The sequence below is a fragment of the Manis javanica genome, chromosome X, assembly GCF_040802235.1.
Source record: "Manis javanica isolate MJ-LG chromosome X, MJ_LKY, whole genome shotgun sequence".
Lineage (NCBI taxonomy): Eukaryota > Metazoa > Chordata > Mammalia > Pholidota > Manidae > Manis > Manis javanica.
The window spans coordinates 123,358,164-123,373,795 of NC_133174.1; the positions used below are offsets into that span (position 1 = coordinate 123,358,164).

Here is a 15,632-nt window from a genome sequence, read left to right on the forward strand (position 1 = left end):
TCTGGAGAACATGTTTTCTTCCTTCTAGGTTTCTTGTGCTAAACCAAATTCAGAGACCATCAAGGTATATAACCAGCAGCCAAATAATATAGCTGTGCATACCTCAGGCTTTGTAGCACTCAGATCTCTCCATCTTAGTTTGACTGCATACAAGAGCTCATCTCCATTAACCAAAAGAGCTGCATCCTGGAGTCAGACCCCAGCAAACCAGAAGAGCTGGCTTTTTGCAGTCCCTGGCTTATTTGCTACCACCATGGAAACCTGACCTCTGTGACATTCCTTAGAGAGACCATTCCCAGTCAAAGGTCACAACCTACGACCCCACACCCAGTCCCTTGGGTACTAGAACCATAATCTTCCTACAGTGAATAATGGTCACATCACCATGGTATAAAAACAAAACAAGCATGACATTCAATGGGGAGCATCAAAGTCTTGCTCATTCCAATCCAACCATAATTTTTTAAAGGGATTGTCCACATAACTGCTAACTTCCATGCATACAAATCCTATACGCAACCTTAGTTAACTTGGCTCTCAGCTGAACTCTGCAAAACTATAAGCATATTTTCTACAATAGGGTTAGGCAGGTGCCTGCAACACAGGACTCCCTTGCTGAGATGAAAGGTGCTAATTTGGCTGCATTCAACAGGCTAGGTAAGCCACATGCCTTTAGCTCCACCCATGCCAAAAGTGTATCCCCTCCTGTACAGCAGGAACTGTACAAAAAGTGGGATTTCAGTCTCATCCTAATGGATCTGGTGACATCCAGGTCTCTAAGCCCCTCAATAATAATTTTTCAAGGCCATCTGGAATACGTGAAATCTCACTTAAAACTGCATATATGCAAATTCTGGCACTTTAGATTGATTCTTTCCTTAAGTGCATAAATCAAAAAGCATGGAAGCAACTGGATTAGAAAAGCAAGGTTTTTTTTAACCCCCCTCTAATAAGCATTAAGTCACCAAACATTGTGAAACACATATCACTTGCTTAATTATTTTGTGTGCACATGTGTATATCTTTATAACTTCATAAACATATAAATGAGAGGGAGATGCAGATTTAATGTGCACCCATATGGTGATAAATACAAAACCTGCCAGAAAATTGTAAAACGCTATACAATGGTGAAGTATCATTTTTTTTTCCTTTGCTTTGCTTCAAAGTCAAAAAGAGCAAATTGAGGGTAGTAGATGCCAAGCATGGAACCTTACCTAAAAGGAGAAATAATGCACAGACCATTTTGTTCAATAATGCAAAGTATTTTTAAACTACTTTGCTTCAGCTCCATATTCACATATTAGTCTCATTATCTTTCATTAGTCTTATAGTGTGTTTATGCATAAAATCATTTCTACATGTCCATTAAGTTTTATTGAAGTAATTTTTCATAAATATCCTACTGCACATCATTCATTGCAAGATGCTTGATTTGAACATCACTGTAACAAGTTAAAGCTGGCCTATTACACTCCTAGAACACACTGTACCACTTTCAGCAAAATCAATCACAAAAATAATAAGTATTTTTGCTGCTAGCGTATCTGGTCAATAGGCTCAGACAGCTTTTCACCCTTCAAAATGTTGTGGTAGTTAATATTCTACTTCACAGCCTCAACTTTGAAGCATTTGTTGAAGCGGCCATCATTCCAAGGTCACACTGGCCTCTGGCTGGACTGGGTGCCTCTTTACCATTCTTCTATGACTTTAACCTGATTTTTTTACGGCCCACACTAACGTCTGCCAGACTAGTAGGCCCGTGCAAATTTGTATCTTGTCTTTAAGGGCACTTTTCTAAAGCTGCCTCTTCCAAAAGAGAGAGAATCCTCACTTATAGGGGAATGTGCTACCTTCACTTGGTTATTTCAGGGTGAAACACACTTTTATCATCCTCATGATGAGGCCCTGTGATAAAAGCCCACTTCACGATTCATTTTCTCTGGGACACCTCACTTGATTTTGAGAGAAAATATCTTTATTTTTCCAGGTCCTCATGCTCCGAGATTATATGTGCTGCCTTGGCTGGCTCCATTCACACTACTGTCCAAAGGCTGTGTCTACAGAGACCAAATGAAGTGAAAACAGCGATGGTCATTTATAGAAGCAGGTCATGATCAGAGCAGTACAAATGACATTTCTAATGAGTCAACTGCCAACATTCCAGAAGAAGTAAGATGTTTTGGCCTCTTACAAATTTCATGAAGTGTGTACACCGTATTTTGAGTCTGCACAGGGCATATATTAAAATGCAGTTAAGGTCCTTGTTTTCCTTATCTGGAAAAAAAATGAATCTTTTCTCTAATAATACTCCTTTCTTCTTTTATTGTCCCTAAAAAACCATTCTTCTGTGTAAATCAGTATTGAAAGCATTTTCAGTATCTTGGATATCTACTTATTTTTTTCTTTATTGCTGGATTTCTAAATTGTTATTGAAGAGGGGGGAAATCAGCTACAGAATTCACCTTTAAAGAGTGATTTTTATCAAATTTTTAAAAAGTGTTTTTAAAAAATCCATTAACATGTTGAATCCCAACAACACCAGAAAGTCACTTCAAGTCTCCATTCCACTGAGCTTGTACATAGCCAAAGAAGAGCAACAGGGTAAAGGCTTTTGGAAATTGGTCTGAGAAATTAGTGGATGTTAAAACATACCAGACACATCATATGACCCAACTGGTTTTAAGTGCCAGCTCCAATATTGACTGGCTATGTAGATTTGCACAGGTTATATATCTCATTCAATTCTCTGTTTTCTCATCTTTAAATGTTTTTTTTTTTAAACATCTACCTTAAAGGGTTGTTTTAAGGATTAAATTAGAAAAATATATGCTATGTCCCTGGCATAAAGCCTGGTTCAGTAGGCACCCCTACTGAATAGAAAGTAAGGTATTTTGGCCAAACTACATTAATAGAAAGTAAGGTATTTTGGCCAAACTACCTGGGCCAAATAATCACTTTAAAGCACTTCTCTTTGCCTGAGTTTTAGAGTTCTTCACTCTTGCGTGTAAATTAAGAAACTTGATGTGGTTGGTGAAGGATTAGCAACACTTCCAAATATATCAGACTACTAATGCTCCTTTGCCTGTGCTCAGATATAGCCTGATCCCTTGATCCTGCCTGACTGGTTATAACATCCAGTGACTGAGCACTGCGAAGTCAGATAGTGTGGTCTGTAAGATTTTTATTCACTTAAGTTTTTCCAGATTAACTTCATGGTTTAGTATATGGTCTTTTTTCAAAAGTGTTCCCTAAATGCTTAAAAACAATGTACATCCTTTTAATTGGGTGCAGGTCCATTACACTGAGTTTGTTAACAGTGTTGTTCAAACCTTCTGTGTCCTTACTTATTTTTTGTTCATTTCATCTATCAATTTCTGAAAGACGTTACTAGATTTTACCTACAGTAGACTTACTCATAAAGTAGATTTCTCCTTATAGCTCTGTCAATTTTTGCTTTATATATTTCACAACTATGACATTAAATGCATACCAAGTTTAGAATTATTATTTGAGCATTTGAACTTTTTATCATTATTCAGTGATCCTGTGCATCACCAATAAAGATTTTGCCTTAATCTATTTTTTCTGATTTCAATTTAGCCACATCAGCTTCCATCTGGTTAGTATTTGCACTGTGTATTTATTCCAATCCTATCTGTGTCCTTATGTTTTAGCTTTGTGTCTTACACACGGCATACATCTGGATTTTGTATTTCATCCATTTTGATACTCTATGTTTTTCAACTGGTGATCTTAACTTCTATTATTATAATAACTAAGGAGTTGGTTGCCAAAATCAAAGGGCCTTTTAAAATTATCTCTGAGTTTCCTAGCTGTAACCTGGTCACTCCAGTCAATTTCTAAACACTCTTTGCTTGCATCCACTTTCATTTTGTAGAGTGTTAGCACAAATCCAATGATCTCCATGAGTGAACTGGAGCTGATACAGAACTGATGATATGTCTTTATTAGTACAGTTATGGGAGAAAGTCAATTAATGCAAGGAATGGTGCACACAGGCCTAATCCATTTGATGTAAATCAATGCATCGCACATTTCAATTGCTCTGTATTCCTTCAGAAAAGTGTATGGAAGTGATTCATTAGGACTAAACTCTTCACAAGAAACAGACCAATTCTCTTAGGCTCACTAGGGCATCTCTGCTAGTAAAATTTAAAAAGCAATCAAACTGAATAAGAAGTCCTTTTTACAGACATTTACATTGGGGAAGAACATCATTCTTGACAATTCAGAGTAAATGAAATGCAAATTATTCTCTTATAATATATCCCATAATTGAAGCTTCAATTGTGACTAAAAAAGAACCCACAGTTTAATCAGAAAAATAAATTTACTGATAATTCCCATGAGCTCGTATTTGATACATTTATATCATATGATAACAAGTTCAAAACTATTGCTAAGTTATAAATATGGAATTTATCCAGAATTTGCATGTATTGAATCTCATTTTGAATTTGCATGTGTGCCTGTATGTGAATATAATATTCCAGAAAAAGCACAGTGGAATGTGTAAGACAGATTTATTTAATGTAGTGCTCTGAAATGTGTCAAAGTCTTCAGCACTATTCTTATAGGCAAAATGGCAGAAGTAAAAAATGAGATGCAATAACACCAACTGAATAATCTGCAAAGTCCAATACCTAGTAAAACTAGAAAAGCGTTTTTGCCAATAAATATTTTACTAAAATTTAAACCAATATTTCCCTAAGGTTACAATGACATTGTATTAGAAGACACATACCACTAACTGGATTCTTCATTACACTTTAATAGAAGAGGGAACATTCCCATCCACCCTTTTTTTTTTTTTCTAAACTCAGTGACTAAATATCTCATTGTATTTGACATGGAATGTCAATACTAGCTTTTCAATTGTGAAGCATGTTCTTTACACTGTCAAAATAACTTACACCTAGAATGTAGTTTCAACAATAAGATGATGTACCTAATGTATGGAGGAGCCCCTCAGATATCCAGAGCAGTTGAGGAATGCAATGTTCTAATCAATTTATAGTTAACTGGGGGCAATGCTCTTATGAAGTGAAACTGCTTTGGAAAGAGCTCCTCCAGAGTGGACTCCCCTTCTTTCCTGGAAGAGGGCAACATGCACACTAACTGATCTAAGCACGGATGTTGAGAACAATAGCCCTTCACCAGCCCCATGACTTAACTTTTCTAGCCAAACCATTAGCTCTGGTACCAGCTCCCTTGGAAGGAGGCTCATGAAGATTCAAAGTCCAGGCTGTCTCAGGTGGCTCTGGCTGAGTAGAATTCGCTTTGTATTCCCAAACTGTGAACCACTATTAATTTCCTGTTCCATTTAACCTCTAAACAGAGAAGAAACAAAGCAATCCACTCAAATACCTCTATATTGTGCTGCTATAAGAGTTGCACGCAATCTTTGGAATATGATTACAGCCAATCGGCAGAAAAATCAGCAGCCAATGCCTAACTTTATCACCTCTGCCTTTCATTCTGAGGGTTTATTTAGCCGAGACTTCCTCACTAAGGACTCCCAGAATATCAAATGGCTAATGAAAGAAGCAGCCATAAACTTCAGGACCCAAAAAGGAGACATGTATAATCTATCACAGCCATAATAAACATTATTTAAAAACTGTTCATGTTTGCTTTTACTATAAAAGTAGTGCATTCTCATAAAGGACATTCGAATCCTTCAGAGAAGCAGAATAAGAGAATAAATCATTAATTGATTGATTAATATCCTAGTGTTTTTCTTCCATTTTTTGTCTTTTATGCTCATATTTGAAAAGAATGGGAAGATAATTTTGCATCTCTGTCTCTCCTTTTAACATAGTTGTCGTCATACTGGGTCCACACTTATCTTTTTCCCTTAGTATGAAATCACTAGCAATTTTCCATACTCTATAAAAGGACATTTAAATGGTTTTGTAATAATCTTTCAAGTGTCGGTGCTGAGATTCCTTGAACCATTATGCCATGTGTGGATGTTCATATTTTTCCAATTTGCTGCATTTATAAATAACTCCCATTAGCCTCCTGGTATACAATCAGATTGCTCTATACTTTTCTCCCATGTCACTTCTCACAATTTTAGGCAATTAATTTTTTATTTCATGTCTATCTTTCTCACTCCATGAAGGCAGGGACCACATCTGCCTGGTTCTTCACAGTGCCCCTAGCACAGAGCACAGAGATGGGAGATATATAATAAATATTTGCTGAATAAATGAATGAATAGATAAATGAGTAAATAAATGAAAAATATGTGCAGGATATTGTTTTTCAATCAAATCCCAGAAAAGAAATCATAGGTCAAATAAATAAATATTTTTAATGTACTCTGTTTATATTATCTAATTTATTTGCAGAAGAATCATTGTCATAATTTTGTACGGTGATAGATGGTAACTATATTTATCATGTGTGAGCATTTCAAAATGTATATAATCGTCCAATCACTGTTTTACACCCAAAATGCAATATTGTGGTTCAACTATGCTTCAATAAAAAAATTTTTTAAGGGATCCTTTGAATTTACATTACCACCATCAATGTATGAGAATTATGATACCACACCCTTGTCAGCACCAGCTACTATCTTTTTCTGTTTGGTGGTGGTGGTAATGCATGCTGAGTTTTTTAAAATCAGGGTTAATTAGAGAGGCAAAAAGGTTTTCCTACATTTAATTATTCAAACTTGCATTTCTTTAGTATCAGGGAGACTGAACAGTTTTTCCATGACTGTAATCTAGCCGTGGTTTCCATGTTGTAAATCGTCGGGTTGTATCCTTTGTTTATCAATTTGGGGTTCTTTATACAGGAAAGATGGCATCCTTTTGTGTGTTTTATTTGTTGTGCATATTTTCCTCAGTTTGACATATGCCTTTTTATTTTGGCTGTTTTCTGACGGATGAACGTTCTCATTTTTAAGCAATAATGACTGTTGATCTTTTCCTCTATTCAAACATCCTTTCCCTTGGCTGAGTCCCACATGTGAATTGTAGCTATCATTTAAATAATAATGCCACTTGTGAAATCAGATTAACTGGGTTCACAGACTCCCACACATACAACTAAGCCCTAAACTGCCCCAGAGAACTTCTCCCTTATAACAAGCCCTGGCCACTAGAAGTCAAGGCAACATCAACCTCTCAGGACTCTTTAGTACCCTCCCAGGCCAAACTGGATCCCCTTCTCAACTTTTGTGTTTTGGTTAATGGTACCACCTCCACTCCAGACTAGAAATCAGGAAGGTACCTTTAGCCAGACTCCAGCCTTCATTTACTTTCATGATTTTTACATTCCTTTCATCCAAGAGCTTCTCATACTCACCAGGGTTCAACCTCCTTGTTGCCATTCCATGACCTCTACAATGAGGCTTCGCCTACCTCCCTCCCTCACCCTTCCCCAAGCACAGCCCTTCTCAGTTCTGGCCAGCTGTGGCCAGGTGAGACTGCTGGCCCTCACAATGCCATGAGGAGGCCACCCACAATGCTTCCTGTCTTCTAAATACAACCCACCTATTCTCAGAAGCCTTCCTGAACAGACTTCTCCTTTTTCTGACCTGTTCCTCATACTTTGGAAAGGAAACGGCCTTCATGAGAAATCATCTCATTTAAATCTCCTGTCTTACAGAGGGGGATAGACTTGCCGCAAATCACAGCCCCCCGCTCCCTGCTCCCCCAACCATCTGTGCTACGCAGTTCTGCACTTTACCCTCTAATCTTATGAACTTGAGGCCGAACATGATGACCTTGGCTCCTTTTGGCTTTGTCTTGGCTCTAATCTCCCACAAATGTTAGCACTGTACAGAGGCCATAAAACATCATAAATACCTACTCTGCTTTGCTTATTAGACCTAAATGGCAACATAAACAGATGGATTTTTCTTTTTTTAAACATATATTCTGGTACAGGTATGACATTTTAAAGACATTATTGCTATTCAAATAATTTTCAGACAAAATCCTTCTTCTTGATCAAATATCTGAAAAACCAAATTATTCTGTTCTACTGTAAGCTCTGTGAGAGCAAGAATGACATGTCTTTCCTGGAATTCAATGGGCAGTTTCACAAAACTTTGTTTAATGAATAACGGATGGAAGAGATGGTTCTTCTTTAATGTCCTTTCATACTACCTAAGTTGACAACAGATATCTATAAAAGAATAGCTCTAACATTCTTATTGCCACATAACAGCACTAATCTACAATTACTATCAAGAAATGCTAATTCTGAATAGCCTTTTGTATTACCTTGAGAACTTAGAGCTTTGTGAGGACTCCAAACCACATGTGTGCCATCTGTGCAGAGATGCTAACTAATACTGCTCAAGTTCCACAAATGTTATCATGGTGAATTTCTCCCCCTCTCCTGAGAAATAGGTGAGAGGGTATAACAGCTCTTATCAAAGACAGCTGAACAAATGCATCCTCAGCTAAATGAAGCTTGTCCTAGGACAGGCCAGTAGCTACAGCCTAATGGACCAGAGGCACAGCACTGCTGGCTGTAAGAGTCCCTTCCCTCACTGGCCCACCCCGTACCACGGCCTATGCTGTCCTCCCACTTCACTGCAAAATCCAGAAAGAGAAGGAACAGGAGCAGAGGGCTCAGGATGCATGTGCCATGGAGTTCTTACTAACACAAAGCTCTTTTAAAATACAGCCACCTTCTAAAAAGACATGGAAAGAAAAGAAAGCCTTTGCCACAATTTTTTTAAAAAGGAATGACCAAAAGAAAAAGGAGAAAGCTTTTCTCCACATAAATGCCTTTCAGTCCTTTCCTGTTGTTGCTATCCTGCTGAAACTTAAACGACAATTAATTACTCTTCCATATGGCTGCTGGAAAATCTAGAGGAGCTAAAAATCTAGGATATGAAGATCAGATTCTTTGACTTGCAAGAGCCATAGAACCTGACTGGCCCCCACTGCCTAGCCACCTGATGTGGGCCAGCCAGCATATACCTGGTGGAGAAGAACAGGCTAGTGCCATCCATTTCTTTTTGCCCAATTCTAAATTCCTCCCACCGACCACGTGGTGCACTAGAGTTGGCTACAAATAGAGGGAATTTGGCGTGAGAAAACCCTGCAGGATTTGGGAGTTTTAACAGCTGGTAGGCAACAATGTTTTGATACGTGTTCACAAATGGTCTTAGAAATTCTAAAATGAGCAAGATTCTTCTCTGACCCCAAACAACATATTGGCAGACAGATGCATGAAATGCAATTTCTAGCTTTTGAAAAAAGAAATATTATTCTTAATAAACAACTTGAACCTTTTGCCAGCCAACCTCTTTCTCTTTGTCCTTGCCAGGCAATGTGATCCGTTGTTTCTATTCAGCAGTTACATATCACCCAAGCACTTTACCATCCGCTGAGGCAGGCAAGTGTCTCAAATGCAGCACTGGGAAGAGGATTCAGGGTCTTGGCTGGCAGCCACAATGGTCTCTCATGCCCCCCTAACATGGCGGGATGCCTATGAGGCCAGGGTGGCCCTTGAGGCTGCTGAGGGCTCCTACAATGCTATTCACCAGGCCCCAGCATCCTCCCTTCCTTCTCAGCTTTGTAGTGATTTCCAACACGGCAATGTGAGGCTCCTCTGCAAACTAGACACAAGACATAACGCCTCAGGGATGTAGAAATCTGTTCTCCCAAAAAGTGTGGCAACCCTGGTCCAATCACATGTCTAAAATTACTGAAAATGGTGATGATGTAGGGAATTACAACACTGGTTAACACTTACTGAGTGTTCACTTGGTGGTAATTACTAACATGGAATACCTCATGGTGTTTTTGCAAAAACCCTAGTTTATCAAGACGCAGTCAACAGAGCAAGTGCTGTGGAATCAGACACAGAACTGGAGTAAGATTCCAGCTGTGCCACTAACGAGCTCAATAACCTCGAGAAAGTCCTCCAGCCCCTTTGGGCTTCACTCTGATCTGATAAATGGGGAGACTTTTGCCCACTCTGCCCTCTTCCCAGAGACAGTGCAAGTTTACAGAGAAATACCAGAGATAAGGGATGTGAAAGCTCATCAGAAACTGGAACACACTCTCCACACATACGAGCTTGGACAGGCTCTGGTCCAAGGTCACACAGCTGGTTCGAGGCTGGCCTGGAATTAAGGCCCAGGTGTCGGAACTCCCAGGCCAAACAGACAGAGCTGCTGTTCCCTTCAGTTCAGCAGAGCACAGAGACCACCAGCTGGCATGGAAGGCTGCTCTCTACCCAGGAACTCCCAATGGCTGACTCTCTCATCTCCTGACACCAGCTCCTCACCCTCATGCATCACTGCCAGCACAGCTGCCTCTGTCTAAATTTTCACGCATGCACACACACATAATCTCACACACACAATCACACACTCTCTCTCACTCTTTCACACTTACACATACCTTCACTCTTACAGATTATCAGAACTCAGAACTGGTCCTGTCAGCAGGGATTTGTCAACATCCTGGGAAATTCTGGAACCCTCAAACTGGCTATCACTGTTCTTCAAGATTAAGAGTTCTAGAGGTGTGTAGGAATTAATGACATAAAAAGGTGCTTTTGGGGTAGTAATGTGTTACTCTAGCAGATTTTATTTCATTTTTGCAAATATTTTGTAAGATCCAGGAACTCTGACTCTTTAAAAAGGGGTTCTTCTCTGGTTAAACTAGATGGCACTGTGCTAGTACCCTTTTTATGACCAAAAAAATCTCACTTCATTTCAAATAATTTTGCTTCAGTTTGGGACAATCCAAGAGGCTGAACCCTCCCCTTGAAGGGTCCTGGTTATGTTATGGAAAATTTCTGAAGAAATCTTCCAAAGGACAGGCCACCAAATGCAAAATTCAGACCGCATTAAAAATGTGTGTTCTAGATCATGTCACACCCTGCCTGTGCCCTGTATAACTACAGACAGAGCAATGGCTTCCATAGTAGCTGAGACCTTATTTTTACTTCTCTGCCACAGTCATGGCTGTGGGATTCTATTTTTTGCCCTAAAGAGCTTTTTTTATCACCATCCCTCACTACACCTACAAGCTCCATCAGCAAGAGAAATTATCTCCAATATTGCCAAGCTGTTTGGGATCCTCTTAAACACCAGAATCTTGCAGTGACATGGTATTACACAATTCTCACAATGGATTGAGGCAGCAACCTTCCTGGGGCCAAGGTTCTCTTAGGATGGAAAAAAAATGTTAATGCTGGAAAGGAAATGTAAGTTCAACAGATTCTTCCAGAATTCCAGCATTCAAGAAATGACACTCTAAACTGAGGGAAGGAAAAGTGAGCAGGGGGTGACGTTTCCTCTAAATCTCAACGGTGACGGGAAAGTCAGAGGGCTCCATTTGCCTGTAGCTGTACAGAAGAAAGTGCAGGGGCTGTTGTATTCCAAGACACATCTGCGAAGCACTTCCTTGTCCAAGGCGCCTAGCAAGCCTGTCCCACGGTGGGGGGCTGGGGGGAAGCGGGAGCGGGAGCTGGGAGAGGGCCCAGGTAGGCAGCTGCTGTAGCAGCAGTCTCAGAGGCCCCTGTGGTCACCTCGAGGAGGAGGTGGAGAGCACAGCTATGTCCTTGCCAGCCCAGAGACCCCAGTCCAGGGGCTCCTTGCAACTAGACTCACCTTGTCCATTCTCCAGACTCTCTGTCCCTGATTTATTTTAGGAAGAGTGGCAGAATGGGAGCCCTGGCCGGACCAACTGCACCCCAGCGCACCCTGGCCCCTCCCTCTCCGCTTTATGGCTCTCCATGACCTCCAGCAACCGGGCATTAAGGTCGGACGAAGGAAAATGCTCTAGCTGCGAAAGCAGCTGACTACAGGCTCTTTGTCAATCAGCTTTTTCCACATCAGCCCCGAATTGCCAGCAAGTGGGCTGGCAGCGCACCGCGCTGGGTCTCAGGGTTTGTAAAACGGCAGGTTTCTCAAGGCTGAACCTCACAAGGGGTCGGGGAAGCTTCCCAGCCCGCCCTTTGGCCCTCGGGGTGCCCCTCGCACTCGCCAAGCGCCGCGGATGCCTCGCGTGCAGCCAGTAGTGGAGGGGTGCAAGCTGGGTGTCCGCAAACAGAAGCAGAGGGGCACCCACTCACCCAGGAAGAGCACAGACAGAAGGGAGAAAGGAGAGTGACGACACAATTCAGGCATTAAGATGAAAAAAAACAGAAAGGGTTAAAAAAATAGAAGAATGAGAAACAAAGTACGAGGAAAACGGAGGAAGAGCCAGCGTCCAAGAGCTGACAAGATCAGGAGAACGAGAAAGAGAGAAGAGCAAATAGAGGAAGCAAGAAAAGGTGTGGGAGAGAAAGCGGAACGGTTAAGAGAAAGAGCGGAAAAGGAGGCTTCGGAACCGGGCTGCGCAGAGGACAGGGAGGGACTGGGGAACGCTACACGCCTAGCGCTGTTCTTTCGGGCGCTCCACGGCGGAGCCTGCGTGCGGTGCCCTGTCCCGGCGGTAGCAGAGGGACGCTTGTTTCGGGCCTCCCGGCCTCTTCCCTGCAAGCACTCCTCGACAACAAGCGGGCCAACACGAGGACAGATGGACAGGACTGACAGAACGAGCGGTCTCAGGCGGGAGCAACCAGTCTTTCCCGCGGCCGCCACATTGCCAGGAGCGTGCGCGCCAGGGTGTCTGGCGCCCTCCCGGCCCGGGCGCAACTGCAGGGCGCCCGGAGGCGCACAGGGTCGCCCGCAGCCGCCGGCCGCGCCCCCACCGCGCTCCGCCCGCCCAGGCCCAGGTCCGCTCAGGAGCTCCCCGGCCCCGCTCCTTAGCCAGGGCGCGCTCACCTGGACGGCCTCAGCCTGGCGTCGCGCTTGCCGTCCACCGCGGCTGGCACGCAGCTGGTGAGCTCGGTCCAGTCGGCGTGCAGCCCGCAGCTCCAGCCCGTGGAGAATCTGGAGAAGAGCCAGGTCTCCCGCTTACCCGGCCGGTGGCAAGTGCATTTCTTCTGACCCACGCGGCACTCGCAGGGCTGCTCCAGCTGGATGTTGCGCACCAGGTGGCGACCGAAAGTGGTGCCTCCTGTCTTCTGGATGTGCAGGAACACGATCAGGTCATCGCCCTTGATGTCGAAGTCTACCTTGCGCATGAGGTCGCCGCGGCTGAAATTGTAACGGGGCACGAACCTGGCGGAGCTCTCATCCTCCGAGCGGTACGGGTCCGGCATTGGAGAGCTGAACGCCTGCAGGCGGAGGAGCTGGCATTCTGTGCCGGGGCACACGTATTGGAGGACGATCACGGCAAATAGGAAGAGCATCACCAAAGCCAGCAGCAGCTTGTTGGATTTCTCATCCATGTTCCCGACGCTGGGGGAAACCCAAGCTTGTTACGTCAGTCCCGCAGCTCAGCCGGCGCTCGCCGTGCGCCCGCACGGCCCCCTCCCCCTGGCTCCGCCGCTGCGCCCCTTTCCCCCTCCCCTCTGCACCGAGTACTTCACCGCGGCAGCGGCGGCAGCGGCGGCGGCAGCGGCGCCCTTCCCCGCTTCCTTCCTTCCCGGCAGGCTCAGCGCTGTGGCTTCTGTCGCACCCCCTCCCCCCGACTCCTTCCCGCTGGCCGCCTGCCCTCTCCCCGCGCCGGAGCTCTCCGGAGCCGCTTCGCGGGGTTTCGTACCCGCGGGACCGCGCTGGTCCCGGTTGCCCGACACCCCGGGTCCGAGCCCCCGAGCGCCTTGCTCCACTCTCGGTGGCTCCGTGGCTCCGTGGCTCCCATCCCCATCCCGTTTCGCCACCGGACTCGCCCCGGCGCTCCTGCCCCAATCGTCTGGGCGCGCACGCCGCCTCCTCCCCGCCTGCCCGACTCGCGGGCTCCGTCCCCTTGCGCCCCGAAACCCTGCTCTCAGCCGCACCCGGTTGCCCAACTTGGAGGCCGCCTTGAGTGAGCTCGGAGCCGGGCATTCGGAGTTCCCCTGCGGGAAAAAGCCCGCCGGCAGCCCGACTTGCAAGCGGAGACGCTGCGCAGCCGGTGCCCGCGGAAGCGCGGGGAGGGAGCCGCAGCGTGACCAAACGCGCGCCGCGCCTCTCCGGAGCCCCCGAGCCCCGGCCGCCAGCGGCCGGCGGGAACTTTGCGCCCTTCCCTCCCCGCACGGCTGCTGCGCGTCCTGGCCGGGGAACGCGAGTCCCGCTTTCGCCTAAAACATACCTGGCTAGGGGGCCAAAAATCTTGGAGAAGATCGCACCGAGCACGTGCTTCAGCGAGTGGCCCAGGGCGGCCAGGCCCCGAGTGAGCAGGGCCCGGCAGAGGGAGCCCAGGTCCCACCGTCTCCTGAGGTCGTGCATCCGCCTGCGGCGGCCTCGGGGCAGCAGCGCGAAGATTGGGGCGCGCGCGGCTCCCGCCAGGGAGGAAGACGCCTTTAGGGGCTCGTCCAGGAGCGGCTGGGAGTTGAATCCGCGAGACACACCCCTAGGAGGGCCCGCGCGGGCTGAGGCGGCGACTGATCCGGGCCGGCTCGCTGCCAATTCGGCCTCTACTCTGGAATGCCGGCGGGGACAGGTGGTGCGGGCGGGCGCTCCTCGCTCCGGCTGCAGCGGCCGCCCGAGCGCCCGGGCTCCACACGCAGGCAGTGCCATTACCCCCTTCAGGCAACTCAGGGTACTAAGGATCAGGAGCGAGCTTGAATTTATGTAATAATGCCTCACGCCTAAAGAGCTCGAGCCACTTCACGAGCAGCGGACCTGGGTTTTCTCCTGTCTCAGGGAACGGAGGTCACTCCAGTGAGCGCGTCACTCCACTTTGGCTCTTAATTTCCACCTCCCCTAAAATAGCAAAGGCGCAAATTGGACGTTTTCCCTCTCTCTCCGCCAATTTCCATTCTCCAACGGAAGCGGGGGCATTTTCTGAAAAGGTAAGTCAGCATGAAGGAGAAGCATGACCAAAAAACGTTACAGAATGGGAATCTAAGCTTTTCAGAGCAGAGAGTAGCCCTTCCTCTTCTCTTTCTGAGTCCCTGGCATCAAGCCCCGAGCCTACAGAAAGGCTTCACTTACATAAGGTTTATTGGATGAAAGATACGTGACTAAATACCACATCAGAGTGGGGCCATCTAATCCAAGGTGATGCGACAAATGAAGAAACTGAGGTCCAGAGAGGGGAAGGGATGTCCCCAAGGTCACACAGGAGAGCCCTAGGGTTCGAACGCAGGAAACCAGGCGCCATCTAACCCACTTCCTGACACCGACCCCACCTCCTCTAGCAAGTGCTGACCATCCTCAATCCCTGGTGTCCCAAAGACTTTTTTGGCTGCAGGACCATGAATGTAAGATTAGCAAAAAGGAAGGGATGCCCCTTCAGGACAAGGTCCCCCCAGAACTCAGGATTCAGACTGTTTCCATCTGGTTGATCAGGCGAGACCTCGTGTTTGTTTCCCTGACTGAGTACCCACTCCATGCAGTCCCACTGCTGCTGAAGGGGCACAGGGTGGCAGTAGTTTCAGAGCGGTGCTGTTGAAACTGGGGGGACAGTAAGCTGAGTCCTGGGGTGGGGCACATCCCTCCAGAGACAAACTCTCTCAGTATCTCCCTCAAAACATTGCTGAGCTCTGTTCCATCCCTCTGCCGTTGTCTCTGCTCACAGAGGCAGCAAGCACAGGTCTGGGAGTTCTGAGAATCTGTCACTTCCTTACTGGACAGCCCTGGGATGACC

General features: G+C 45.5%; 1 protein-coding gene across 2 annotated transcripts in view; it reads right to left on the reverse strand.

Annotated features, from left to right (window-relative positions):
• HS6ST2 (heparan sulfate 6-O-sulfotransferase 2) overlaps positions 1 to 14,866 on the reverse strand; it is a 279,322-nt gene extending 264,456 nt beyond the window's left edge. The window contains exons 1-2 of one of the 2 annotated variants that reach the window (XM_037016999.2): positions 14,133 to 14,866; positions 12,782 to 13,300 (exon numbers count right to left, since the gene is read on the reverse strand). In XM_037016999.2, the coding sequence (XP_036872894.1) occupies positions 12,782 to 13,300; positions 14,133 to 14,560 (947 nt within the window). In that variant the 5' untranslated portion in view covers positions 14,561 to 14,866. The remainder of the gene's footprint in view (positions 1 to 12,781; positions 13,301 to 14,132) is intronic. The other variant, XM_037016998.2, reaches the window with a different exon arrangement.
• Between the last annotated feature and the right edge of the window lie 766 nt (positions 14,867 to 15,632).